The sequence below is a fragment of the Budorcas taxicolor genome, chromosome X (genome assembly GCF_023091745.1).
Source record: "Budorcas taxicolor isolate Tak-1 chromosome X, Takin1.1, whole genome shotgun sequence".
NCBI classification, from domain to species: domain Eukaryota; kingdom Metazoa; phylum Chordata; class Mammalia; order Artiodactyla; family Bovidae; genus Budorcas; species Budorcas taxicolor.
Genome location: NC_068935.1, coordinates 125,966,299 through 125,993,898, shown reverse-complemented (window position 1 = coordinate 125,993,898; position 27,600 = coordinate 125,966,299). Strand labels below are relative to the sequence as shown.

Genomic DNA, 27,600 nt, shown 5'->3' with positions numbered 1-27,600 from the left:
TATATACCTAGGAGTGGAATTTCTGGGTCATTGAGTAAGTCTGTGTTTAACTTTTTGAGTAATTACTAAACTGTTTTTCAAAGCAGCTGCACCATCTTACATTCCCACCAGCAGTGTATGAGGGCTTTAATTTTGCCACATCTGTGTCAACATTTGTTATTATTTATGTTTTTGATGATAGTCATCCTAGTATATGTGAAGTGGTGTCTCATTGTGATTTCTATTGACTCTTTTTTTCTTTCTTTATTTTTTAAAATTATTTATTTTTTAAACTTTTTATTTTCTATTGACTCTTAATTGACAAATCCATCAGCAGCTTTAAAATCATACATTTTGGTATTTGTATGGAAGGTTTTCCTTCCCAGATCTACTCCCAGATTGATAAGGTTCCTTAGTGTTCACTCTTCATAGGAGATGAAGCTTGGAAGTTATCTGTGCTGTATACTTGCAGGTCTTTGCAGATAATTTGTAGTCACAGAGGCAGTATTTTGGTGATGGTTGAAATGCTGGTAGATTTCCATCTTTCCTTCCTCCCTCCTTTCCTTCCCAAATATGTTTGACATTTAAGAATATTTCTTACTCTCACCATAAAAAGGAATAGAAGAACATAATGAAAAAATATCTAGCAGCTGTCTTAGATTGGTTTCTTTATTTTTTATTTTTTAATAGTAATTTATTTATTTTAATTGGAGGTTAATTACTTTACAATATTGTATTGGTTTTGCCATACATCAGCATGAATCCACCACAGGTATACATGTGTTCCCCATCCTGAACCCCCCTCCCTCCTCCCTCCCCGTACCATCCCTCTGGGGATTGGTTTCTTAGAATCAGAGTCTGAGATAGGGCTTCTTGTACAAGTGACTTCCTGAGAGGGTATTCACAGGAAAAACCTGTAAGGGAGCGTGGAAAGCAAGATAGGATGGGGGGAAAAGCTAGGCAAAAATATGGTTTCTGGAAAAGTCTGACCTCAGCCTGATCCTGTTGGGAGATCTGAAGTGTGAAATGTGTCAGATTGTCCCACCAGTGGCAACGGAGGCAGTGGTCTGGGCTGTGATACCCTTGCTTCAGTTAGTCATTTGCTATGGGCAGTCCCCCAGGAGGGGAATATCTGATATCCTAAGCGACTCTGCAGGGGTAGTACTGCCCATCGGCCAAGGAAAGTCCTGGGGGGAAGGAGGGCCAGAAGGAGGGAAGATGGGACCCAGTAGCATCTATGGCAGCTTGGAGATGAGAACCTCAGAGAAGTAAAGGGGACTTGCATGGAACACCAACAATGTTTGCCACAGTACCTGTTTGGGGTTCATTAATTGATCGGTGTATTTTTATTTTGTACAGCTCTCAAACTTCTTCTCCTTCATGTTGGAAAACTATACACATGTGCAGGAGAAAGAGCCAGGTAAGTAGAAAGTCTAGTCTTTTGAAAAGCAGTCATTAAATATTGAATTGTCTCATCAAGGAATGTGAACTCTTGAAAATGGGAGAGCACTAAGAAATTAAAAAGATATTGTCTATGTGACACCAAACTGGTAAAATCAGTTCAACTGGCTTTTTCCATCCCTGATTGGTGTCAACTAAATTGACCATTTAGTTTTTTTATTAAAAAAAAAAAAAAGAATTAGATTTCATTCTACATTAGTGTGTTGAGTATCTTCTCTGAACCACAACCTACTGATGTACAATAGTAACTTAGTAAAGAAGATCTTATTTTTTATCCACAGAACTTTTGTGCTGAGAGATCAAAATATCTTGAATATTTCATGAAACAGATCTGAGGGGGTATGGAAGATTAAACACAGTGGGCACCATCATGTCTCTGTTCTCTCCATATCTGTCATTTATTTAGTCCTTCTGGAATGATGACTAAATAAATCATTTCAGATATAGACAATATAAGTGTGATTCAAAATGATTTTAAAATTATAGTTATTCACAAGTCATGTATTCCTCTTGCAAATTAATCTGCCTGTTGTTATTGTCAAGGTAGACACTTGACTTAGAAACCTATTCTTTAATTTGGACCAGCCATTTTTTGCTCTAGTTAAAAATGTGTATGACATCTAAGAGCATCTTTTAATCTATCGGGCGCCCTTCACAGTGGCAAAAGAATGCTGTTTTAATGGTATGCTCTGAGCTAAGTACATATGTGTGAAACTAATTGAAGCATTTAATGATCTGGAGGAGTGGGCAGTGGGTGGAAGTAGGCATTTTGCCATTTTTTTTTCTTTTAGATAATTACAATTTGAGGATGGTTTTTTGTGCTTCATGTTCTTTGGCAAAAACATTTCTGAGAGGAAATATAATAATGATGAAATGAAATAGCCCTCTTTCCGCTAATGACCTAATATTTTAATCTGGACTATGGAGATTCGTAACTACAGATGGCTGGGTTCCAGCCCGAAGAGATTTACTCAGGCTCTGTATTTTTAAAAATCTGCTTTTAAAAAAATTCTGTAAGTGATTTAAAAGTATTTTTAGAATTTTATCAGAGAAGGGGACAGCGGTTTATAATCTTATGTAAACTTCTCTGGAAGAAAAGCATATACATTACAGAAAAGTACACAAATGATAAATATATTGCTTAATAAATTTTCTCAGAATAAACTCAGCCTTGTAACATGCCCCCAGGACAAGAAGTAGAACATCATCATAACCATGGAAACCCCTTCCCGTCTTCCTATACTCACCACCCAGCTCCTGCACCCCATCACTACTTTTCTGCCTCCTAGGTTAGCTTTGCTTGTTTTTGAACTTCTCTATATAAATGAAAGCATATAGTTTTGCTTCTTTTACTCGACTTTGTATTTGTGAGAGTCATCCATCTGGTCATTCTTATTGCTGAATAATAATTAGTTTTATGAATATACCAAAATTTATCCATTCTACTTTTTATAGACATTTGAGTTTTCAGTTTTGATAATTTAAATGATACTACTATGCACATTCTTGTAGCTGTCCTTTTTAGTGAACACATGTATTATTTTCTTTTGCTGTATATTCATTTTCAGTTATCTATTGCTATATAACAACCACCCCCCCCCCACACACACACAAATTTAGTGCTTAAAAACAACAGCCATTTTTTTTCCATGTGATTCTGTGGGTTAGGCATTTGAACAGGGCTCAGTGGGGATGGCTTGTGTGTTGTCTGTGATCAGTTGGGCTCACTCAGCATTAGCTGGGTTGGGGAGGGAGGTCCAAATGTTTTAGTCACATATGTAGAAGTTTGATGTTAGCTATGAACTTGGATATCTCACTTTTCCTCATGCAGCCTCTGTCCAACAGTATTTCCTGGACTTCTTTGACATGGCCTCTGGATCCCAGGAGGGCAAAGAGTGAAGCAGCACGGCCTCTTTGAGCCTCTGCTCACTCAAAATCAGTTCTGCCATATCCTCTTAGTTAAAACAAGCCACAGGACTAGGTGCAGATTCAAAGGGGTTAGGAAAGATCCATCTTTTTTTTTTTTTTTTTTTTTTTTAAGGTTAAAAATAACCTTAAGATCCATCTCTTGAAGGAGCAGTAGCAGCAGCATTCTATTGTGAAGGGATGTGAATATAAGGAGGAATGATTTGTTGAGGACTCTTATTTATAAAGATGTACCACAACCCAGGAAAGGAGATTTGCAGTTACAGGGCACACATATGTTCAGCCTTATTCGGTACTGATAAACAGTTTTACAAAATTGTTGTTACAAGTTATACTGCCAACAGTGTATGAGAGTTCTGGTAGTTCAGTATCTTCATCAACACTTGAAGTTATTACTCCTTTCCATGTTAGCCATTCTGGTGGGTATGTAGTGATTCCACATTTCTGCTTTAATTGGCATTTCCCTGGTGAGCAGAGAAGTTGCTCACCTGTTTGAATGTTTAGCAGTCATGTGGACATCTGGTTTGTCAAAATGCCTGTTCAGGTCTTTTACCGATTTTTCTTTTGGATTATCTGCCTTTTTCTTACCAATTTGTAGCAGTTCTGTAAGTATTCCGAATATGAGACTGTGAATCTTTGTTAGATAAATTTATTGCAAATATTGATCCTCATGTTTGGGTTTTATCCATCCCCTTAGTCTTTAATCTTTAAGTGGTGTCTTCTGATGAGTAGACATTCTTGATTTTAATGTAGAACAATTTTTTGTCTTTTATGGTTAATGCTTTCTCTATCCTGCTTAAGAAACCTTTGCCTAATATGAGTGTGTGTGTATGCTCATTTGTGCAAAAATACAGAAGAAACCTACAGGATAAATCAGAAATGAAAGGCAATATTTATCTACAGGGAATGAGGGAATGGAGGGATGAGTGGGAGCAGGGCAGAAAGAACAGGTAGAATGAGGATTAGATAGGAGGGATGAGAGAGGAGTGACACTTCTCTGAGAATACCTTTTTTGTAGTTCTGATTCTTAGAACCATAATAATATTTCACATCCCTAAAAAAATAATTAATTAAAAACAGGAAGAAAGAGAGAATGTGATTCCCAAATAGAGTGCACACTGTGACAAGTGAACTTAATTGTATTCAGTTCAGTCGCTCAGTCGTGTCCAACTCTTTGCAACCCCATGAACTGAGGCACGCCAGGCCTCTCTGTCCATCACCAACTCCCGGAGTTCATCCAAACCCATGTCCATTGAGTCAGTGATGCCATCCAATCATCTCATCCTCTATCGTCCCCTTCTATCACCTGAAGGAGGTGGGGAAGAAACAAAATAACCAAAGTGACATCATTGAAAAATAGTGTTTTAACCATAAAATGCCTTGATGAGGTTTCATTTTTTATTTATCCTGAGTGCAGTTTACTGAGCTTCTGTTATGTCGAAGTTGATATTTTTGTCAGGTTTAGGAAATTTTCATCCATTAATTATTTACAATAGCTTTCTTTTCAAGCTATATATCTTTCTTTGTGACTCCTGGTTTTAACTTAGAAGGCCCTAAAATATTTAAAATGTGGATGACTATGCCTATTTTTCTAGTTTTTTTATGATTTGAATTAAAAAATGTTAACATTTCATAAATTTTGAATTTTTGACAAGGAAATTTTGATGCCTAGTAGTTGAGAATAATTAAAAAACATAACTGCAAAGAAAATGTCCAAGTAGTTTTTACCTAATTTTTCCCACATTTATTTCATAATGTATTTTTCATTGTAATTTGTAGTGCCTCTTTTATAGTGTTCAATATATTCATTTAAAAATGTGTAATAGGATATATTTCTGGGTTGTCTGTTATCTTATATATCTCTGTGTTATATAGTCCTAGAATCATACTGATTTAGTTATTATATGTATCAGAAAAAGAGATTTACAGATTATTGCTATATGTTAATTTCACTTAAAAATTTTTTTTCCAGCTTTATTAAAATATAATTAACACATAATCTTACATACATTTAAGGTGTAAAGTATGATGATTTAATATATGCATTTATTGCAAAATGATTACCACAGTGTTAGTTATTTAATGTTACATGCATCAAAGACAGTTACAGTTTTGTGTGTGTGGTGAGAACTTTTAAAATACACTCTCTTGAGGCTGGTGCACTGGGATGACCCAGAGAGATGATATGGGGAGGGTGGTGGGAGGTGGGTTCAAGGTTGGGAACTCATGTACACCTGTGGTGGATTCATGTCAGTGTATGGCAAAACCAATACAGTATTGTAAAGTAAAAAAATACAATTAAATGAATTTAAAAAAATAAAAAAAAAATTCTATGATAAACCATAATAGAAAAGAATATAAAAAGAACGTATATATGTGTATTTTATTCAATATTCTATGATAAACCATAACAGAAAAGAAAAAAAATAAAAATAAAATACACTCTCTTAGCACATTTTAATATGGAGTAGAATATTGTTGACTAGAGTCACCATGCTGTACATTATTGTAGGTTGCTTTCTGTTGGCCCTTTTTTGTGGGAATGCCCGAAATGTACCTAGGCCTGTTTGGCGGAAGTGCTGTGACCCCTAAGCAGGATATATTTAGGGACCACAACTCTTTTAACATTTCCAGATACGAGGGCCAGATTAATGGTTTTAACTTTGAGCCACCGAGTACCCTGAGATATTCTAAGTGTTCCAGAGGTGAGAGGTGACCTGCATGTCCTACTGCTTGCTCAAAACTAATCCATAGGAAATGATGGGGAGACTACACATCCATTCCCCAGGCTACTTTTTCACATCAGCCTCCTCCCACAGGTAGAAAGCCTATACATATTAATAGCAACAGTTTAAACAGAGGCTGGTGGAAGTGGGGAGTGGGATGGAGTGAGTGGAAGTGTTATTTTGACTTCTCTTTCTGCTTCCCAGATCAGAATGTCCTATCAAGCCAGGTATTTTATATTTTTTGTTGCTGTCATGAATAAGATATTTTCCCCACTATCTCACCCTAATGATTATTAGTGGTATTTAATAAAGCTTTTGGTTTCTGTTTATTTTATACTATATTACTATTTACAGTAACATTAAATAATAATTTTTATTATTACTGATATTTAGTAAATACCATGTGCCATGTCTTCAAGTGCTTCAGATATATCATTTCATTTAGTTTTCATGACACACCAGTGGAATTAATATTATTATCATCCATCTTTATGATACTAAGTCTTATAAAGGTAGTCTCACAAAGTTACTCATCAGTGGTGGAGCTGTGGTTCAAACCAGTGAGATTAACCTCTGTATTATTTTAATTCTCCTGTCAGTTCTGGAAGTTTTTCAGTTGATTTCCTTGAGTTTAGATATTGAATCACACGGTCACAAGTAACTTTATTTTTGTACCTTTCTTATTTTTGCTTCATAGTTTATTGTATTTGCTGGAGATAGCAAAGCAATGTTAAAATGAAACAGTGAAAGTGGACATTTAAAAAAATATATATTAAGGAGGTAGCCTTCCATTCCTAGTTGTCTGAGTTTTTTTTTAAAAGTCAAGAACATTGTATATTTTTGAGATTAGTTGTTTGTCAGTTGCTTCATTTGTTATTATTTTCTCCCATTCTGAAGGCTGCCTTTTCACCTTGCTTATAGTTTCCTTTGTTGTGCAGAAGCTTTTAATTTTAATTAGGTCCCATTTGTTTATCTTTGCTTTTATTTCCAATATTCTGGGAGGTGAGTCACTCCTGCAGCTCAATTCCAGAAAAATAAGTGACCCAATCAAAAAATGGGCCAAAGAACTAAATAGACATTTCTCCAAAGAAGATATACAGATGGCTAACAAACACATGAAAAGATGCTCAACATCACTCATTATCAGAGAAATGCAAATCAAAACCACAATGAGGTACCATTTCACACCAGTCAGAATGGCTGCGATCCCAAAGTTTACAAACAATAAGTGCTGGAGAGGGTGTGGAGAAAAGGGAACCCTCTTACACTGTTAGTGGGAATGCAAACTAGTACAGCCACTATGGAGAACAGTGTGGAGATTCCTTAAAAAACTGGAAATAGAACTGCCTTATGACCCAGCATACCACTGCTGGGCATACACACTGAGGAAACCAGAATTGAAAGAGACATGTGTACCCCAGTGTTCATCGCAGCACTATTTATAGTAGCCAGGACATGGAAGCAACCTAGATGTCCATCAGCAGATGAATGGATAAGAAAGCTGTGGTACATATACACAATGGAGTATTACTCAGCCATTAAAATGAATACATTTGAATCAGTCCTAATGAGGTGGATGAAGCTGGAGCCAATTATACAGAGTGAAGTAAGCCAGAAAGAAAAACACCAATACAGTATAGTAACACATATATATGGAATTTAGAAAGATAGTAATGATAACCCTGTATGCGAGACAGCAAAAGAGACACAGATGTATAGAATGGACTTTTGGACTCTGTGGGAGAGGGAGAGGGTGGGATAATTTGGGAGAAGGGCATTGAAACATGTATACTATCATGTAAGAAACGAATCGCCAGTCCAGGTTTGATGCATGATACTGGATGCTTGGGGCTGGTGCACTGGGATGGCCAGTCCAGGTTTGATGCATGATACTGGATGCTTGGGGCTGGTGCACTGGGATGACCCAGAGGGATGGTATGAGGCGGGAGGAGAGAGTGGGGTTCAGGATGGGGAACACGTGTATACCTGTGGCAGATTCATGTTGATGTATGGCAAAACCAATACAATATTGTAAAGTAATTAACCTCCAATTAAAGTAAATTTATATTAAAAGAAAAAAGAAAATCAAGAACAGGTGTTGAATTTTTAAAAATGTCATTTTGACATCTATTTAACTTACTGTATGGACGCTCAAGGTTTTAATCTAGATTCATAATTCAGAAATGAAGTAACTATAAACATGGTTCAGTTGGTGATTTTCTTTTTCCAGGAAGGTCTGGAGCTTGTTTTCAAAGTGACATGTGGGTGGTAGAGGCAGAAATTGTGTTTTGTTTTTTTTTTTTAAATTATGGGCTTTAGATTTTTCCCTGTCCAGATTTTGAGTCTGTACTGAGTAAAAGAAAAGATTGTGTGTAGGGGGTATTTGTGAGGTATTTTCTTTAGAACAACTTGTAAAGGCATCAGTCTGTTGTAATTCAGGATTTTATTATATTTAATTACTGTAGATTCACATTGATAGAATTGTAAACCAAATAGGTAAGGATTAATTCTAATTCTATGTTTCACAGATATTCTTATGTTGCTGGCATTCATTAGATTATTATTACTGGTTACAATAGTTATAGCCCAGAAGGATAGTACTTAAATTAGAAATGTTAAAGCTTTTGATTGTTTTCATATATTGACCCACATTAGCTACCCATATTTGGAAGAGAATCTATGTTATTCCTTTTTATGTGGATAAAAAACAGCAGAAGGATTATGACTTGATGTTTACTGATATTTTATACTGAGCAGTTTTGATTAAGAATTGGTTTAGGGGAATGGTGCTTTTTCATATATTTATCACTGAACTTAAATGAGGATCATCAGATGCATGAAAGGAAGGGCCAAATTGGATTTCTTTTAAAGAAGAAAAACAATGTTTTTTATTATGGTCTTAAATAATATGACTGAGTTTTAATAACCAGAACTGATGGCATTGACATGATGTGTCACTTAGCTGACGAGAAAGGGAAATTTGACAGAACACTGGTGAAGGCAGTGATCGGGAAAAGAAAGTCACTTCTTGTTTATACCTCACCAGTTGGGATTACTCAGTTAGTTTTAAAATGATATAGTGAAACTACAGGGTTGTTTTTGGTTTTGTTTGTTTGTTGTGTTTTCCCAAGAAGAGCTTAATTTTTCAGTATGTAGAGTTAAGAGGAAAGGGTTTTTGTTGTTGTTGTTGTTGTTGTTTTTAGTAGAGTGCAATTCTAAGAAAGACTACCAAGTAGAAATGATCATTAAGATAGGTAGAATATTTTGGCTTTTCTGCCTACGAAATGAACCTGAGATAAAATTGATGAAGCTGCTCTGCATTTCTAGTTTTCAAACATAAAATGAAGTAGTTTAATTTTTTCAAATTTCAAACCGTATCCAAATGAGAAAAATAGCCTCAGTGAAGACAGACATTGTTACTCCTAAATTTAATTTCTTATAAAGCATCATCAACTGCCCCCACAAAATATTGGGGTACACAATAATTTAGAAAGCATTTTAAAATTACCAAATATAATGACTGTAGAAGGAAATTTCATTTAGTTTTTAATTGTAATCTCTCATTCTAACTGAATCTTGAAAAGCGATGTTTTCTATCTACATCTGCTGACATCGTACCTTCCAAGCCTATAGAGAGCTTCTGATTAATGAGCTTAGTAGCAATTCAGTGTTAATGAATTGAAGAGTATGTTATCATCCTCCATGTCACTAATCTGTTACCACAAATAATACTGTGTATTAAACAACCACAATAACTCAGTAGCCTGTAATAAACATTTCTTTCTGCTCACAAGTCTACAGATTAGTTGAGCACTTCTACAGATCTTGGCAGACTTGATTTGAGAGTTTTTCAGGTCTTGGCTGGAGTTCACTCATGTGTTTGCAGGTCTGCTGGCTGGTGGCTGATCTAGGTGTCCTTGGCTAGGATGACTCAGCTCTGTTCTGCATCATCTTGGAGCTTTCAGTAGACTGGCTTTGTGGGAGTGGCATGCTTTCATGGAAGCATACAAGGCGCCCTGAGGCCTTGGCTTAGAACTGAACATAACATTTCCACTACATTCTTCAATCCAACTCGTCACAAACCCAACCCAGCTTCAAGGGCTAGAAGAAAGAGGCTCTGAATGAGGGTGGTTGCAGAATCATAGTAAAAAAGGGCATGACTAGAGGTTGGAGTAGAGAATGGGGGATGCTTTTGCAATCAGTCTGCCGTATCCCTTTTCATCTTTCTCCACCTGAATTGGCCAGATTTCTCTTCTTGTTTCATAGGCAGTCTAGCAAGAAAGAGATCCTGGGTTTCAGCACCTACTGAAATGAGCAGTGCAGGTAATCTGTTACGCAGAAATTTCTCTGCCAGAGAGAGGCCCTTTGGGAATTTCTGCCTGTGGTTGGTCGTCTAACCTTATCTACTTTGTTACCAAGAAGAAAGAAAAATCATGTCAGAAAATTGGTTTTTATGTGATGAGAGAAACAAATCAGTTACAGCTAAGTAAAATTTGAAGCATTTAACAGGAAAAAATTGAATGTTGCCGTTTAATTTTCTGTGGATCCTGAAGAGTTACAGATGTTTGAATCAAATACAATGCATCTTCAGCCTCATTTGTAAAACTCTAAGATACTAGAGGGAGAAGGCGATTGGCACCCCACTCCAATACTCTTGCCTAGAAAATCCCATGGACGGAGGAGCCTGGTAGGCTGTTGTTAGAGTGCACACACACACACAGAAAGTAGAACTAGAGCTGTGCTGTGCTCAGTCACTCACTCGTGTCCAACTCTGCAATCCCATGGTCTTCAGCCTGGCAGACGCCTCAGTCCATGAAATTTTGTAGGCAAGAATACTGGAGTGGGTTGCTTGCCATTTCCTTCTCCAGGGGATGTACCCAGACCAGGGATAGATCCTGAGTCTTCTGCGTTGGCAGACAGATATTTTACCACTGAGCCACTTGGAAAGCCCTTCAGAGCATCAAAATACCTTGATTGATCAGTTTTCTCTGTGCACCACCCTCTCCTCCCCACTAATGAACTCACTGCTTTGGTAAAATGTCCACCCAGGAAGGAATGATGATTCATGTGAATATACCTACTGATCTCAGAACAAGTCATTCCTCATGGTTATATGTGGGATATCTTGGTATTTGTAACATTTAATACAGTGCTTTACATGGGCTAGATATTCAAGAAGGTATCAATTGTATTTTAAGTATGGGAATGTTGATTTTTCCCCCCCTTTCCTATCTTTCCATTTCCAGGATTAGTAACTCGCCTTTTTGGTAGCAGCATTCAGGACAAGGATAGACAAGACTATTTGGAGTTGATAGAAATCCCAGACTCCTACTGTGGTCCTCGGCTGCAATTTCCTCTCACTTTTACTGACATTGATTTACTTATTGAGGCCTTCAAGCAACAACAGGCAAGTGGAAGCAAGATACTGTCCTGATTCTTGTACATAACGTGTGTTCAATAACTATCTATTGAATGGACGAAAACACTACAGCAGAAATGCATTCCCTTGGGGAAAAAACTTCACATTAAGTGAGTGCTACCCTCTGCTTTGTTTAACCCATTAAATAGAAGTTTCTTAAGGTACACAAAAACCTCCTTTCTGTCTATAGGCTCACAGTATTTCCTTGTTCTTTTTCTGAGATGTAATTCGCATACTACAAAATTCACCATTTTAAAGTGTATGATTCAGTGCTTTTTAGTATACTCACAAGATTGTGCAACAATCACTAATATAAAATTCCAGAACATTTTCTTTGCCTCCCAAAGAAGTGCCACACCCATTACCATTCCCTCCTCCTCCACTCCAGGCAATCACTGTTCTACTTTCTGTCTCTATGGATTTTTCTATTCCGAATGTTTCATACAAAAGGAATTATATGTTTCCTTTTGTATGTGGCTGCTTTCCCTTAGCATAATGTTTTTAAGGTTCATTCATGGCATAGTATGTTTCAGTACTCCTTTATTTTAATATCTGGCTAATATTCTGTATTTTTTTTTTTTTTTGATAAATGATGCTTATCAAGTTGAGAAAGTTTCCTTCTATTCCTAGTCTTCTCAGTGGCTTTATCATGAAAAGGTGTTGGAATTTGTCAAATGCTTTTTCTGCATCAGTGGAGATCATTGTGTGTTTTTTCCCCCTTTTTTCTAGTAACACTGTGTATTACACTGATTAGTTTTCTTATGTTGAACCACCCTTATATTCCTGGAATAAATCCCACCTCGTCATCGTATATAATTCTTTAAAAATTCTGTTGGATTTGGTTTGCTAGTGTTTTGTTGAGGATTTTTACATTTTATTCGTAAGGGATATTGGTTTGTATTTTCTTTTCCTGTGATGTCTTTATCTGGCTTTGATATCAAGATAATACTGGCCTCATGGAATGACTCAGGAATTGCTTCCTACTCTTCTGTATTTTAGAAGAGTTTGAGAAGGATTGGTGTTACTTCTTTAAATGTTTTGTAGAGTTCACAAATGAAGCTCTTGGGTCTTGCACTTTATGATTACTGATTCGATCTTTGCTTGTTCTAGATGTGTTCAGATTTTGTGTTTCTTCTTGAGTAAGTCTTGATAATTTGTGTTTTTCCGGGAATTTGTCCCTTTCATCTTTTTAAGTTATCTAATTTGTTAGTATGCAATTGTTCATAGTATTCTCATGTAATTCTTTTTATTTCTTTTAGGTCAGTGGTGATGCCCCATTTTCATTTCTGATTATAGTTATTTGCCTTTTCTCTCTTTTTTCTTGGCCAGTCTAGGTAAAATTTTCTCAACTTTGTAGCTCTTTTCAAAGAACCAACTTTTGGTTTTGTTGATTGTCTCTTTTATTTTTTGGTTCTCTATTTAATTATCTGCACTCTAGTTCTTCTGCTGGCTTTCAGTTTAATTTGCTCTTCTTTTTCTAGCTCGTTAAGCATTAAGTTAGGCTTTCATTTGAGATTTTTCTTTGTTTTTGTAGGCATTTACAGCCATACATTTCTTGCTAAGCATTGTTTTCACTGTATCCCATAAGTTTTGGTATGTTATGTTTTCATTTTTGTTGATCTCAAAGTATTTTCTCATTTCCCTTGTGACTTCTTCTTTGACCCATCAGTTGTTCAAAAGTACGTTGTTTAATTTCCACATATTTGTGAATTTTCCAGTTTTCCTTCTGTTACTGATTTCTAGTTTCATTCCATTGTGGTCGGAGAAGATACTTTGTGTGAGTTCAGTTTTTTAGAATGTATTGAGGCTTATTTCGTGGCCTAACATCTGGTCTGTCCTGGAGAATGTTCCATGTGCCCTTGTAAAGATGTGCAGTCTGCTGTTGTTGGGTGGAGTATTCTGTAGATGTCTCTTAGGATTAGTTGTGTGAGGAGTATCTGAAGTTTCTTTTCTTTTTTAGTTTTATTTATTATTACTTTTATTAATATTTTTATTTTTTTGGCCGTACCATGCAGCATGTGGGATCTTAGTTCCCTGTCCAGTGATTGAACCTGTGCCCCTGAAGTAGAAGTGTGGAGTCTTAACCATTGGACCACCAGGGAAATCCCCTGAAATTTCTTTTAGCCTGTGTTCACTTAGTGTTTTGATAAGGATTTCCTTAAACACCAAGAGCCATTAAGAAAGAAAGAAAGAGAGAGAGAGAGATAAAGGCCAGAGGAAGGAAGGAGAAAAGGGGAAAAGAAAGAAGGGAAGGAAGAAAAATCTAATCTCTGCAGACTGGCTCTGTGTTGATATACTACTCCTTTACCGCTTAGCCTGACTGTTTACAAATCTATCATAGCCTTTACTTTATACTTAGTGTGTTAGTTGCTCAGTTGTGTCTGTTTGCAACCTCATGGACTGTACCTCTGTCCATGGAATTCTCCAGGCAAGAATACTGGAGTGGGTAGGCAGCGATTCTCTTCTCCAGAGGATCTTCTTGACCCAGGGATTGAACCTGGGACTCCTGCATTGCAGGCATATTCTTTACCGTCTGAGCCACCAGGTGATCCACTGAGCCATATTTAAGTTGCCTCTTTCTTGATTCAGCATTTCCTTGGTTGCTGTGAGCTTTGACTATTTTCCAAAGTTCTGGTGAAGTTGGATCTGACTGGTTTGTTTGTTTGATCTGTTTTTTTGGCTTGATTTTTCAGTGTTTCTGCAGGGGGATGGGATCTTGGAACTACCTGCTCCATTAGTTTCTGACATCACCCCGAAACCATCACTTTGACCTTAAGGGCATACCCTAGGAATAAGAGTGAGTGAAAAGTACTGGCTCTGTAGGGTCTGAAGCAAAATTTTCAATCATCTAATTCCTAAAATTGAGATCATCCTGGACAGCTAATGCTCCTAGCCACTTGCCAAAAGAAAATATAAACTTCAAGTTATTTCTTCAAGTTTTCATATACAATATCCAGAACTTAATACAAGTGTTAACCAGGCATAGGAAGATGCAAGATTCACGCAAGAAAACAGGCAAACCACAAACAGTGCAAACAAACCTATAGAGTTTTTAGAGAATGGCATTATCAGACTCAGACTTTAAAGTAAGTATGCTTAATATGCTCAAGGATATAAAAGATAAGACAAAATCCAAGGAGCTCTGAAAAGACAGACACTTTTGATTTTATAAAAATGAAAAGATTGTGTTGTTAAGGAAAGACGAAAAGATTCAATATAGTGTACAGTGTGTTCCCTTTTGTTAAACAAAATTAATAAACATTATATATATATATAGGTTTTAAAAAATTAAGATAAAAGTCACATAACATAAAATTGATTTTTTTAAACCGATTTAAATGAAGTGTATGATGCATTTGTTTTTAGTATATTCCCAGTGTTGTACAACCATCACCATTTTCTAATTCTGGAACATTTCTATCATCCTCAAAACAAAGCCTGGTATCCATTAAGCAGTCACTTCCCGTTCTCCCTTCTCCCTAGCCCCTGTCAACTACCAGTTTACTTTCTGTCTCTACAGATTTGCCAATCTGGACATTTATATAAAGGGATTCATATGTACCGTTTTGTGCCTGGTGGCTTCTCCTTGGCATAATGTTTTCAAGGTTCATTCATACTGTAGCATGCATCAGTACCTCATTTCTATTTTTGGTTGAATAATATTCCTTTGTGTGAATATACCACATGTTATTTAAGGAATTATGTGCTTATATATATGTTTACATGTTCATATGTAGTTATATTGATTTTTATAGGCTGGCAAGTACACAGAATATTTTTTGGAAAGATACTCCAAACAGTGGCTGTTTCTTGGGATAGGGAAAGGGGACTGATGTCTGGCAAAGAAGGAGAATTGCTTTTCATTGTTATGCTTCTTTTTGCTGTTTAAATTTGTATTTCAGCTTTACAAAGAACTTTTCTTTTTCTTTAAAAACTAGTTGCTTTTTTTTTTTTGGCCATGCTGTGCAGCTTGAGAGGGTGAATTCACACCCTCAGCAATGAAAGCGTGGAGTCCTAACCACTGGGCAGCCAGGGAATTCCCTAGTTACTTTTTAAGAAAGAAAATCCTTTAAAAGTACTGTTTTCCTCTCTCAGTGCCTTAAAAAGAATGTGAATATTTTATTTAAGTTGCCACTTAATCTGAATATATTTATAAGCATATAAACCAACATGAGTTAACTCTTTTGAGTAGTATTTAATATTGCGATTGTAAATACAATTAAAATGCAATTGAAAGAGAAGTACACTGGCTCTGTAGGGACCAATATAACCAATGTGATTTTAGACAATTGAAAAAAGACCCAGAAAAACTATTTTCATAATAGGAATTTTCTGTTGTTGCAATATATCCTCAGTGAATATTTGTTAATTTAACTTAAAACCACAACTGCCTTTTCAGGCAGCAATTACTCTTATTAATGCTACAAATGGTCCAAAAAGTCTACAGTGGCAAGCTAAGGTAACACTGAAGCCAGTTTTAGGAATCAGTAAATTAAATAAATGCCAATTCATATATCAGTAAATCATTTTATCAAAGTGTTTTGCCTGTTCCTTTAAAATGTGGCTAAAGGAAAGGTTACATTCAAGATTTGACTCACCCTGTCAAATTGAATAGATTTAAAAGGCATTGAATAGATTTAAAATGCTATTGTGGGGGGAATCCTTATCAATCCATTAGGTTTGGGAAGACAGGAAATAGGGCTTGCTCCCTACTAATCAGCATCCAGGGTCCCTTCTCTTTCTTCCTGATTCTCACGTTGCTTCAAATCATGCTTCCTGTTGTTGTTGTTTTTTAATTATTTAATCATGAAAATTCTCCAAACTTAAATATTTTTGATTAGAAAATAATTTCATTATTTTAATTGGAAACTTCAGGACACCATGAGATAGGATTGTTCCAAAGGGTCCATCTGTCCTAAATCTGATACCCAAAGCATTGTTGTTGTTATTTAGTCCCTAAGTTTTGGCCAGCTCTTTGTGACCCCATAGACTGTAGCCCGCCAGGCTCCTCTGTCCGTGGGATTCTCCAGGCAAGAATACTGGAGTGGATTGCCATGCCCTCCTCCAGGGGATCTTTCCAACCCAAGAATCAAACCCCGCATCTCCTGCTTAGCAGGCGGATTCTTTACCACTGAGCCATCTAGGAAGCTCACCTAAAGCATTATCTGAACAGTATGTAGAAAACAACCTCTCTTAGCCTCCAATAATCTAAACCAGTCAGTGCTGTCCAATAGAAATATAATGTGATCCACATACATATTTAAAATCTTCTAGTAGTCAATATTCGGAGAAGGCAATGGCACCCCACTCCAGTACTCCTGCCTGGAAGATCCCATGGACGGAGAAGCCTGGAAGGCTGCAGTCCATGGGGTCACTGAGGGTGGGACACGACTGAGCGACTTCACTTTCACTTTTCACTCACGCATTGGAGAAGGAAATGGCAACCCACTCCAGTGTTCTTGCCTGGAGAATCCCAGGGATGGGGGAGCCTGGTGGGCTGCCCTCTATGGGGTCGCACAGAGTCGGACACGACTGTAGTGACTTAGCAGCAGCAGCAGTAGTCAATATTAGGCTTCCCTCATAGCTCAATAGGTAAAGAATCTGACTGCAATGCAGGAGACCCAGGTTCGATACCTGGGTCAGGAAGATCCCCTGGAGAAGGAAATGGCAACCCACTCCAGTATTCTTGCCTGGAGAATCCCGTGGACAGAGGAGCCTGGCGGGCTACAGTCCATGGGGTTGCAAGTCAGACACGACTTAGCAACTAAACCACCAGTAGTCAATATTATAAAAGCGAAAAGAAAAAAGTGAAGTTAATTTTAATAATGTGTTTTATTTATTCCAACATGTAAAATTATCAGTTTAGTATGTAATCATATTAAAAGTTTTTAATGAGATATTTTACTTTTTTTATACTAAATCTTTAAAATACAGTGTGTATTTTGGGCTTATATTATGTCTTAGTTTTGACTAGCCCCATTTCAAGTGGTCAGTAGCCCCATGTGACCAGTTTCTACTGCATTGGACAATACAGGTACAAACATTTCTGACCATAAAGTGGTATTCAGTTCAGTTCAATCACTCAATCGTGTCCGACTCTTTGTGACCCCATGAACTGCAGCATGCCAGGTCTCCCTGTCCATCACTAGCTCTCGGAGTTCACTCAAACTCATGTCCATCAAGTCGATAATGCCATCCAGCCATCTCATCCTCTGTTGTCCCCTTCTCCTCCTGCCCCTAATCCCTCCCAGCATCAGAGTCTTTTCCAATGAGTCAACTCTTCACATCAGGTGGCCAAAGTATTGGGGTTTCAGCTTTAGCATCAGTCCTTCCAAAGAACACCCAGGACTGATCTCCTTTAGAAAGGACTGGTTGGATCTCCTTGCAGTCCAAGGGACTCTCAAGAGTCTTCTCCAACACCACAGTTCAAAAGCATCAATTCTTTGGCGCTCAGCTTTCTTCACAGTCCAACTCTCACATCCATACATGACCACCGGAAAAACCTAAGTTTGTATCAGCTACATCATTTTTTGGATTATGTATTTGGAATATTTTATAATTAAGAAAGAGAATGATAAAACAAAAAAACAAAAAGCCTGGAGGAGAAAACCCAGTAAATCTGTCCAAAACAATGCTGTCATCAACACTGTAACTGGAGGAGACCAAGGAATGAATAGTCATTACCGGAGATAATTGGAATTGTTTACTTGACTTTGCAGTATGTTCACTTAGACTTGTAGATAAATGTGCTTGCTGGCCTGTACCCTCACATCTGTGTACCGAATACTGAGCCACAGCAGGGACACCTGGCTCAGGAGTCCCTTGAGGCTTGTCTGGCTGCCTTGTGAGATCTCCTAACCCAGCACCCGCACCTAGCTCCCAGCCTGAGCTGCACAGAAATGCAAAGAAGCCCCTCTTGTCCAATCTTTCTCTCCCTCTCTTTCTTTCTCCTTCTCTCTCCTTTTCTTTTATTTTTTATTTATGTTTTTGCCTGCTAATTTCTTAGGCCAGGGGAGTCTCCTTTTTTCCCTGTTACCTCTCTTGGGTTCTAAGGACCAAGAATCATCAGAAATGTTTTGTGAATGGGTGATGTCAGTTAAGAACATGAGACTATAGACATGCTAGGAACCTTTCGTTCATTCAACTTACAAATCTCTGCTGCTGCTGCCGCTAAGTCGCTTCAGTCGTGTCCGACTCTGTGCGACCCCAGAGACGGCAGCCCACCAGGCTCCCCCGTCCCTGGGATTCTCCAAGCAAGAACACTGGAGTGGGTTGCCATTTCCTTCTCCAATGCATGAATGTGAAAAGTGAAAGTGAAGTTGCTCAGTTGTGTCCGACTCCTAGCAACCCCATGGACTGCAGCCCACCAGGCTCTTCCATCCATGGGATTTGCCCGGCAAGAGTACTGGAGTGGGGTGCCATTGCCTTCTCCGTACAAATCTCTAGTGAGGGCTTATTATGTGCCAGATACTGTGCCAGGATAAATACATTGCTTTCTATGCACTCATGCCTTTCTTCCTAGTTCATTATATCTATTTCCTCTTCATCCTCACAGATACTTCATGCTTATTATGTCTTAGAGGTGCTGTTTGAAACCAAGAAAGTCCTGCAGCAAATGCCGAATTTCACTCATACAAACACATCTCCATCCAAAGAGATAACAATTTGTGGTAAGTTTCAGGGCCGAGTTGCCAGATTAATATTTAGGAGCCTCTTGGTTCTACATCATTGGCCTAACTTGAAAACTGTGTAAATTGGACTGTATTAAGGGAAAAGTGTTAATATAGAGTTATCTATCATGATAATACTGTTCCCCATCTTGTCTTTGTTTTGCATACCAGCTGGCAGGAATTAATTATGTGAGAAATTAAAGAACTCTTAGCTTTTTATAAAGGCAGGCAGCATTTTAGTACGGAAAACTACCCATGGGTGGAATAAGCGTTCTTTGCTCTCCATCTAGCTATCATTATCTTTGTTCCATGTTGCTTTTTCTAGATAGGCCTCTGCATGCCACTTCTGCTGGGAAGGGAAAAGCCCAAGGCAGGGTGGAGATTAAACTCTTCTCTTCCCTTGGCTGCTGTTTGATATTTTTCATCTGGTCTCTGCAGCTTTTAGAAGAGTGAGAATGTCCCAGAAATCTTTTCCTTGTTCTTCTAAATAACAAGAACTGAGATTTTGGTATCATATAGGCCAACCTGGCAGGATATTGCTTCAGGAAGCAGTACACATTGAAATTCATCACAGTTGGCGCTCAGCATGCTTGCAACTGTCTGAGAATGGAGTTTGTGGAAGGAACAGCAATTCTCTTAACTTCTAATTAAGCCTTTAGGTTACAACACAGTGATTGTTATTTTCCAAATCAATTTTTAGCCCATGTTTCTTTTACTCTGGCAGGTAGAATGGATTTGACAATCTAATTCAACCATTTCCATTTCTAGCATCTGATAGTGGTGACAGAGACTTGGTGTAGCAGTATACACTCCATGTCATGCCCGGACTCAGGCTTTTGAAGATTCCTTAATGGTTCAGTTTCAACCTGATCAGGCTACCACATCTCTGCCTACCAGATGATGCATCTCAGCAGTGGGGACCTTTTATTCAAGACCTCGTTGGCTTTTACTTTCCATGCAGATAAAGAATTTGGAGTTATGAGGCTCAGGAAGCCAGGCGAACCAATGAAGCGTGTGGAGCCAGGGCAAGATTTGCTCTCAAAGTGTAATATAATAAGCCAAACAGAGACTGTGATCTGCTCCTGTATGTTTCTAGTACACCTCCAGTTGCCATTGGAGACTTGTCCTTGCATAAAAGGATTTAGAAGAAGACATGAATTAATTAGAGGGCATGTAAATTCTAGAATCACAAAATGTAAGGACTGAATGGTTCTTACAGAGGTCAGCTGATCTATCCCTTGTTCTTAAGGATAAAGTTGAGACCCAGAAATGGTATTGCCTTCCATACATTTCTATGTAATATCTTTCCCCTTCTCTCCTCCCCAGCTCACTCAGCTGGTTAGTGGCAGAGTCAGAATTTCAGATCTTTTGCATCCCAGGTTAGAGCCAGTCCCATATCTGCTATCCCAGTCCATTATGCACCACTCTGACTGGTGTTTCATTTTCCATCACCAGACAGAGATTAGGGAATGGATTGATTGGACAGTTGCATTTTTTAAAAGATACATCTTGGGCATTTATTAATATTTCCAGACTTTTTCCCACATAGCACCATTGGTAGAAGGAAAAGCCAGGCTCATACATTTCCATAGCATAGGAATTTTCATTAAATTGTCTTTAATAGCCCCATTGAACCTAGAAAAATTTGGCCATCATTTAAAATCGGGGCCACATTTTCAAAACCATCCTCTGTTTAAGACAGTATTAGGAAAGAGAGAGAAATTATGATGAACCTTTACCATTATTTTAATTTCCAGATGCAGTTTTTTACATGCAAATCTAAACATGCTGCATGGTTCTTAATGGGCATGAAGTAGAGGTGTTCTAGTCTACATTTATATTATGAAAGTTAACCATGTATGTACTTATATTTTTATATGCAGTGAAAATATCTTTCTGTGGCTTTTACATGATATATTGAGTGTTATCTTTTGCTGTCCAACTAGAAGTTGGTTATATCTTTATAACCTCAACTATTAATATGTTGAAACCAATTCATTTATTAGCTTGCTAGCTACAACATTTCTGACTACCCAAAGCTTTGAAAGACAAGTCATCCTGAAGAGAATCAGGAAAACAAAATAATTAAAAAAATATATTTAACTAATAGGTAAAGTTCTTCCATTTTTATTTCCTTAGATTTGGAGTGAGAGCAATGAGATTTAAGTATGCAGTAGTATTAATACGCTCTCAGTATTCTTCTTGTTCAGTCGCTAAGTCATGTCCGACTCTTTGTGACGCCATGGACTGCAGCACGTCAGGCTTCCCTGTCCCTCACTATCTCCCAGAGACCTGGGATACTGGGATCCTTGGGATCTGCCCTGAACTAAGAACCACTCATCTCTGCAGTCCTATTTTGAGGCTGCTCTCCTTAAATAGGAGCTATTGGAAGCTTCTAATGTGAAACTGGAAACAATTTAAAAGTCACATGTTTTCCAAACTACATTTTTCTATTGGACACAATTTTGAAAGCTCCTAAAGTTACAATGAAGCCAGTGAATCTCTTGATTTCCATATTGCTGAAAGCTCCAGAAATGGCTTTTGCTGACTGGTAAATGTCCCAGTGACCAGTGCTATCCTTGCCTTGCTGATCACGGAAAAGTTCCAGGGTCTCTGTAGGATCCAGTGGCAACAGCACATAGTACTGAACATGAAGAACAGCAGCAGCAACCCCTCTGGACATTCCTGTAGCTCTTCATGGTCTGTGGAGCACCTTGGCAGCCATCATCTCCCCATGTCCCCCTGAGGTGGGTGGAGAAGTTTGTATTATCCTCACTTTGCTGATGAGAAGACTGAAGCTTAAAGTGGTGGGTCCTTTTCTAGGTTACCCAGCAAGAAACAGTATCAAGGTGTCAAAAACAGCTCTCCAGAACTTTCTTCTACAGTAGCCCATATGAAGTGCCTACTTTTGGCCATATGAGTACATTTTGGCCAAGATCTTTAACGTGGGTGACTTTAATCACGAGGGATGTTCTAGATGAGGGCTTGACAAGCTTTTCTCTAAGGAACAGGATGATAAACATTTTGGCTTTGTAAACCATATGGTCTCTGTGGCCAACTACTCAGCTCTGCCCTAGTAGCTCAAAAGCAGCCCTAGACAATATGTAAATGAGTTGAGTTCAGTTGCTTAGTCATGTCCAACTCTCTGACCCCATGGATTGCAGCGTGCCAGGACTTCCTGTCCATCACCAACTCCCGGAGCTTGGTCAAACTCAAGTCCATTTAGTCGGTGATGCCATCCAACCATCCCATTCTCTTTCGTCCCCTTCTCCCACTCTCAATCTCTCCCAGCATCAGAGTCTTTTCCAGTGGGTCAGCTCTTTGCATCAGGTGGCCAAAGGATTCAGCTTTAGCATCAGTCCTTCCAATGAATATTCAGGATTGATTTCCTTTAAGATTGACTGGTTTGATCTCCTTGCTTAATATTAATATTGTAGTCATTTTATAAATAAGTGCTGGTGATGTTGTATTTTAATTTTGTTACTCCCATAATAATTAGACTCACCTCTCGTATATGTTTGGTTAATTTTGTTTGTAGCATTTTTAAACAAACTGGGGAAAAGTATTCCTAAATTAAATTACATTTGGTAATAAAGTTGGATATAAGGAATAAAAATTTATGATCAGAGCTTATGAAAGACAAATATTTACCTAGAAATAGTTATCCAAATAGGGCTTTTGAATATTCACATATTTGCTCTTGTTTTTAAATTAATGACTTCATATATTTACATGATTTCTTGAGTTTTATAAAGCAATGCCTTCATTTTTATTTTTGCTAATAGTCTCATTAAGAGAATGTCAAATATCCACTCACAATTTTTAAGTTTCAGGTTCTACTGCATATTCTTGAAACCATGGCTTTAAAAAGCTGTGCATTTAGCAATTGAACTTAATTATTGAATGCCTACTATGCAGCAGGTACTATAGGAGGCTTTTAGGGGTTGATAAGTAATATTGCTGTTCTCCTAGAGATTCTCCTAGTGTAGGCAGTAGAGTACAGTACAGTTTTGAAGTGAGATAAAGTTGAGTTTGAATTCCAGCTCTGCTACTTGGTAGCTAGGCAACTTTGTAAGCTACTTAACTACTCTGAGCCTCATTTATAAAATGAATATGATGAAAACAATACCCATCTCATAGAGTGGTTATCAGTTCAGTTCAGTCACTCAGTCGTGTCCGACTCTTTGCGACCCCATGGACTGCAGCAGGCCAGGCTTCCCTGTCCTTCACCATCTCCCAGAACTTACTCAAACTCATGTCCATCGAGTCAGTGATGCCATCCAACCATCTCATCCTTTGTCGTCCCCTTCTCTCACCTTCAATCTTTCCCAGCATCAGGGTCTTTTCCATCAGGTGGCCAAAGTATTGGAGTTTCAGCTTCAACATCAGTCCTTCCAATGAATATTCAGGGCTGATTTCTTTTAGGATTGACTGGCTTGATCTCCTAGCAGTCTACGGGACTCTCAAGAGTCTTCTCCAACACCACAGTTCAAAAGCATCAATTCTTTGGCGCTCAGCTTTCTTTGTAGTCCAATTCTCACATCCATACTTGACTAGTGGTTAGTGGTTTTAGGATTGAACAAGATAGTTCATGTAAACCCTTAGTTTGGCACTTGGCATGGAGTGAGCTAAGCACAGCATAAATGGCAGGAATGAATAGGAAATCATGACATTGGATGCTTCCCCCAATGGGAAAAGGGATGAAGTTTCCACAGGGTGCTATGGAAACAAACTGTCTGTTGAATTAATATCATCATAGGATAACAACCCAATGTCCTGAGAATGCTTGGCATAATCAGCAGTATTTCAGGTTTTAAATTCTTTTGTACAAAGGGCATTTTCTTGTTTGCTCCTGAATACTTATTTTTTTCATTTCATTTTCAGGTGATTTGCATGGGAAGCTAGATGACCTTTTTCTGATCTTCTATAAGGTAAATTATTGTTTTGCTAAATATTTATTTGCATTTTTGTTGGGGGAAGGCAGGACTACAGCAGATAACAGTATTTGTTTTATTGGGGATATGTACAAATACAGATGTAATGGGATATTTTTTATTCAAGAAGTTGAAAGTTTTGTTGTTTTTTTTTCCACAAAAAGAATTAAAGATTTGAGTCTCTATTTAATATTATTATTATCTGTAGATCCATTAGGATTTGTGCCTGATGGTATTTATGTTCTTTATTACTTTGTAAATGTGTAGATGATACAGGATGGAGAGGGGAGCAGTTTTTTAATTTTATTGTTATTTTGTTCAGAAGTGAGCAGGCCACAGCAGTCTTCTCCTCCAGTGTGCACTAATTGTGCATGAAAGGAGTCCCCCATAGAAAGTTCCAGACTGCTCTCTTCTCCACCCTGATTCACCATTGCTGGGCTCAGCTGCTCTTCCAATGCTGTGACTCCTTTTCGTTTGAGTGTTGTTTGTGGAAACCTGCACAGAGGGCACAAAGCAGCTTGGCTGGCATGGAGTTTCTGTGCATCTCTTTGATTGAATTCATTTCTCTCTCTGAGCTAGCATTGCAACCTAAATATTTGCTTATGGGATGATTAGATATAGAAAATTGATCCTGAGGTAACTTCTACCTTTAGAGTTGCACCCCGTTCGTCTTTCTTTTTGATCAGAACGTCTTCCCCACAAGATAGCATGTCGAATAATTGGCCACAGCATAGGTATCTCAAATGGCCTGAAAGAAAATATATTCTCATTATTATAATGGGAAATTAGTTTTACTCTTTGGGGACTGTGAGAGCTTGAGTAAGCCACATAACCTCCATGACCCTTAATTCCTTTTTTGGCTGCAATATATTTTTTTAATATTATTGAAATATAGTTGGTTTACAATATTGTTTTCAGGTGTACAGGGAAGTGACGCATATATATATATATGTTTATGTATATACGTGTGTGTGTATATATGTGTGTGTATTCAATCGCTCAGTCATGTCTGACTCTTTGCGACCCCATGAACTGTAGCTAGCCAGGCTTCTCTGTCCAAGGAATTTTCCAAGCAAGAATACTGGAGTGGGTTGCCATTTCCTACTCCAGGGGATCTTCCTGAACCAGGGATCGAACCTGAGTCTCTTGCGTTTCCTGCATTGGCAGGCAGATTCTTTGCCACTGTGCCACCTGGGAAGCCCATGTGTGTGTATATATATTTATCAGGGAGCAGGCTTACTGGGGTGAAGACCCAGGAAGTAGGATGGTTGAGAAGTTGCAAGGGGTGTAGTCCTAGGAGATGAGTGGGTCCAAGGTGGAATCCAGAATGTCGGTGGTTGAAGTGAGTGAAAGAGAATATTGGAGATGAGGAGATTAAGCACGTGAAGAGTAGGTGTGGTGAGTGAGTTGGCCACAGGCGTGAGAGATAAAAGCAGGAGAGGAAGTTTAGTCAGAGCCTAGAAGGATGAGAGGCTTTTATCCAAGGCTGGCAAAGTGTTGGTCTGTTGGTGGACCTATGGAGCAGGTGAACCCTCTCCAGCTCCTGACCCCGAGGTCTCCATTCTGGGGAGGAATGGGTCCTTTCCTTCCAGAGGCCTGCAGGAGTCAGGAGTCCAGCGCTGTCCCTAAGGGAGGCCCAGATTTCCAGAGGGATGTCTTGCTGAATGAGTTCAAGGCAGAAGGGAGTTCATTTACACAGTTTGAGGGATGGGATTTGTTTAAATCTACACATAGCACCATATAAATGTTCAGAGGTGCAGTCTTGTTATTTTTGACAATTATAATCTGAGGATGGAGGAGAGGTAAAGGTATGTGGGTAATAACCACAGCAGAAAATCTGATAATTATTTCTCTGGAGGTTTGGGAGAAATACAGAAAAGGGAAAATAGTTGAGTAAATTAAATGGGAAAAGTGACTTCCTAGGCAATTAGAAAAGAAAATTTCTCAAGAGATAGTTGAAGATACTAAGGTGTGATCAGGGAAGGGACACTGGAGTAGACAGACATGAGAAGAGGATGTTTCTTTAATTCCATTGGCAAAACTAAATGGAATATATAAAACTGGAAAGTTCTAATGTAAAGACTGAACAGGAGGAGGTGGGTGGTAAGAAGTACTATAAAAAGGACTTAAGGTGAAATTATAGCATTCATATGAAAACAAGAAATATTTTGAGAGTTAACCAATGATGGTGTTCAGGAAGTGGGAATTGAGAGCCCAGTGATGAAAGAGTAAAGCTCTGTTATTTGGGATAGATTTGAGTAGAGGGAGGTGAGAGGGATGTTTGGAAAGAAGATATTTGGAAAGTAGAGCCATGAGTTAGAATTTTAACAGACTTGCGTGAGGAGCAGATAAAATGTACCTTGGACATGGAATAAACTGCATGCACCAGAATCTTGAAATTGCCTGGTTTAAAAAAGACAGCTAAGGGAAGAGCCAGTGATGACAGCAGGCTTCCATCTTAAGAACTGAAAAGATGATGCAATTAATGGTGTCTGAGAAGGGAGAGTGACCTGGTGGCCTTGCGAGGATGGTGAGACACTTAGCTTGTGGGTAAGGAGTATGCTAAGTTAGAGGCCAAGGAAGGAATGGGCAGGACACAGACACATCTCAGGAAGCTATGCTGTACGATGATCTGTAACTTATGACAGTCAGCAATTTGCCTTTTCTGTCTTACTTTTTATTCAAAGTTTAAATGAGTAATGGTGGTAGATTGCACAAGTAGCTGCTGCTGCTGCTAAGTCGCTTTAGTCGTGTCCACCTCTGTGAGACCCCAGAGACGGCAGCCCACCAGGCTCCCCCGTCCCTGGGATTCTCCAGGCAACAACACTGGAGTGGGTTGCCATTTCCTTCTCCAATGCATGAAAGTGAAAAGTGAAAGTGAAGTCGCTCAGTCGTATCCAACTCTTAGCGACCCCACAGACTGTAGCCTGCCAGGTTCCTCCGTCCATGGGATTTTCCAGGCAAGAGTACTGGATTGGGGTGCCATTGCCTTCTCTATGTACAAGTAGAGTGGGGTCTAAAAGCATGAACAGAAATTGTTCTGGGTACATTTCTACCTGAATACAAAGGACAGTGATATCCACCCGTCCAAAGAACAAACTCTCATCTACGGTCCCAAGTCCAGAATTAAGTAAAAAGGGTCTCTGAACTCTTGAAATCACTGTCAGAAATCCAATGAACTTTGCTCACAGGACAAGCCCTAGGCCCTTACTCAATGCCCAATGACCATATATCTGTAAAACCTTATCTGATGCATTATTCCTGTAAGTTTGCCTGTCGGGTTACCCACGCTGCCACAGATTAGGGAGTGAGAGGGGAAAGAAAAAGTGAGATAGAATGAGAACGATGAAAAGTAAAATTCTTTCTGACAGTACGAGGAGATCTAAAACTATCAAAATGAGGTAGAAATGAAGCAGTAACATTAAGTGTTATGGGGTTGTGTGTGTCAGGGAGAGCTCCGTCCTGAGCTCTTCTGAGGGGATGTG

At 38.4% G+C, this 27,600-nt stretch overlaps 1 protein-coding gene across 1 annotated transcript in view; it reads left to right on the top strand.

The window, feature by feature from the left end:
- Positions 1 to 27,600, top strand: part of PPEF1 (protein phosphatase with EF-hand domain 1) — a 149,062-nt gene that overhangs the window by 70,958 nt on the left and 50,504 nt on the right. The window contains exons 9-12 of the mRNA XM_052663184.1: positions 1,339 to 1,399; positions 11,339 to 11,499; positions 19,067 to 19,181; positions 24,066 to 24,112. Coding sequence (XP_052519144.1) covers positions 1,339 to 1,399; positions 11,339 to 11,499; positions 19,067 to 19,181; positions 24,066 to 24,112 — 384 coding nt within the window. The remainder of the gene's footprint in view (positions 1 to 1,338; positions 1,400 to 11,338; positions 11,500 to 19,066; positions 19,182 to 24,065; positions 24,113 to 27,600) is intronic.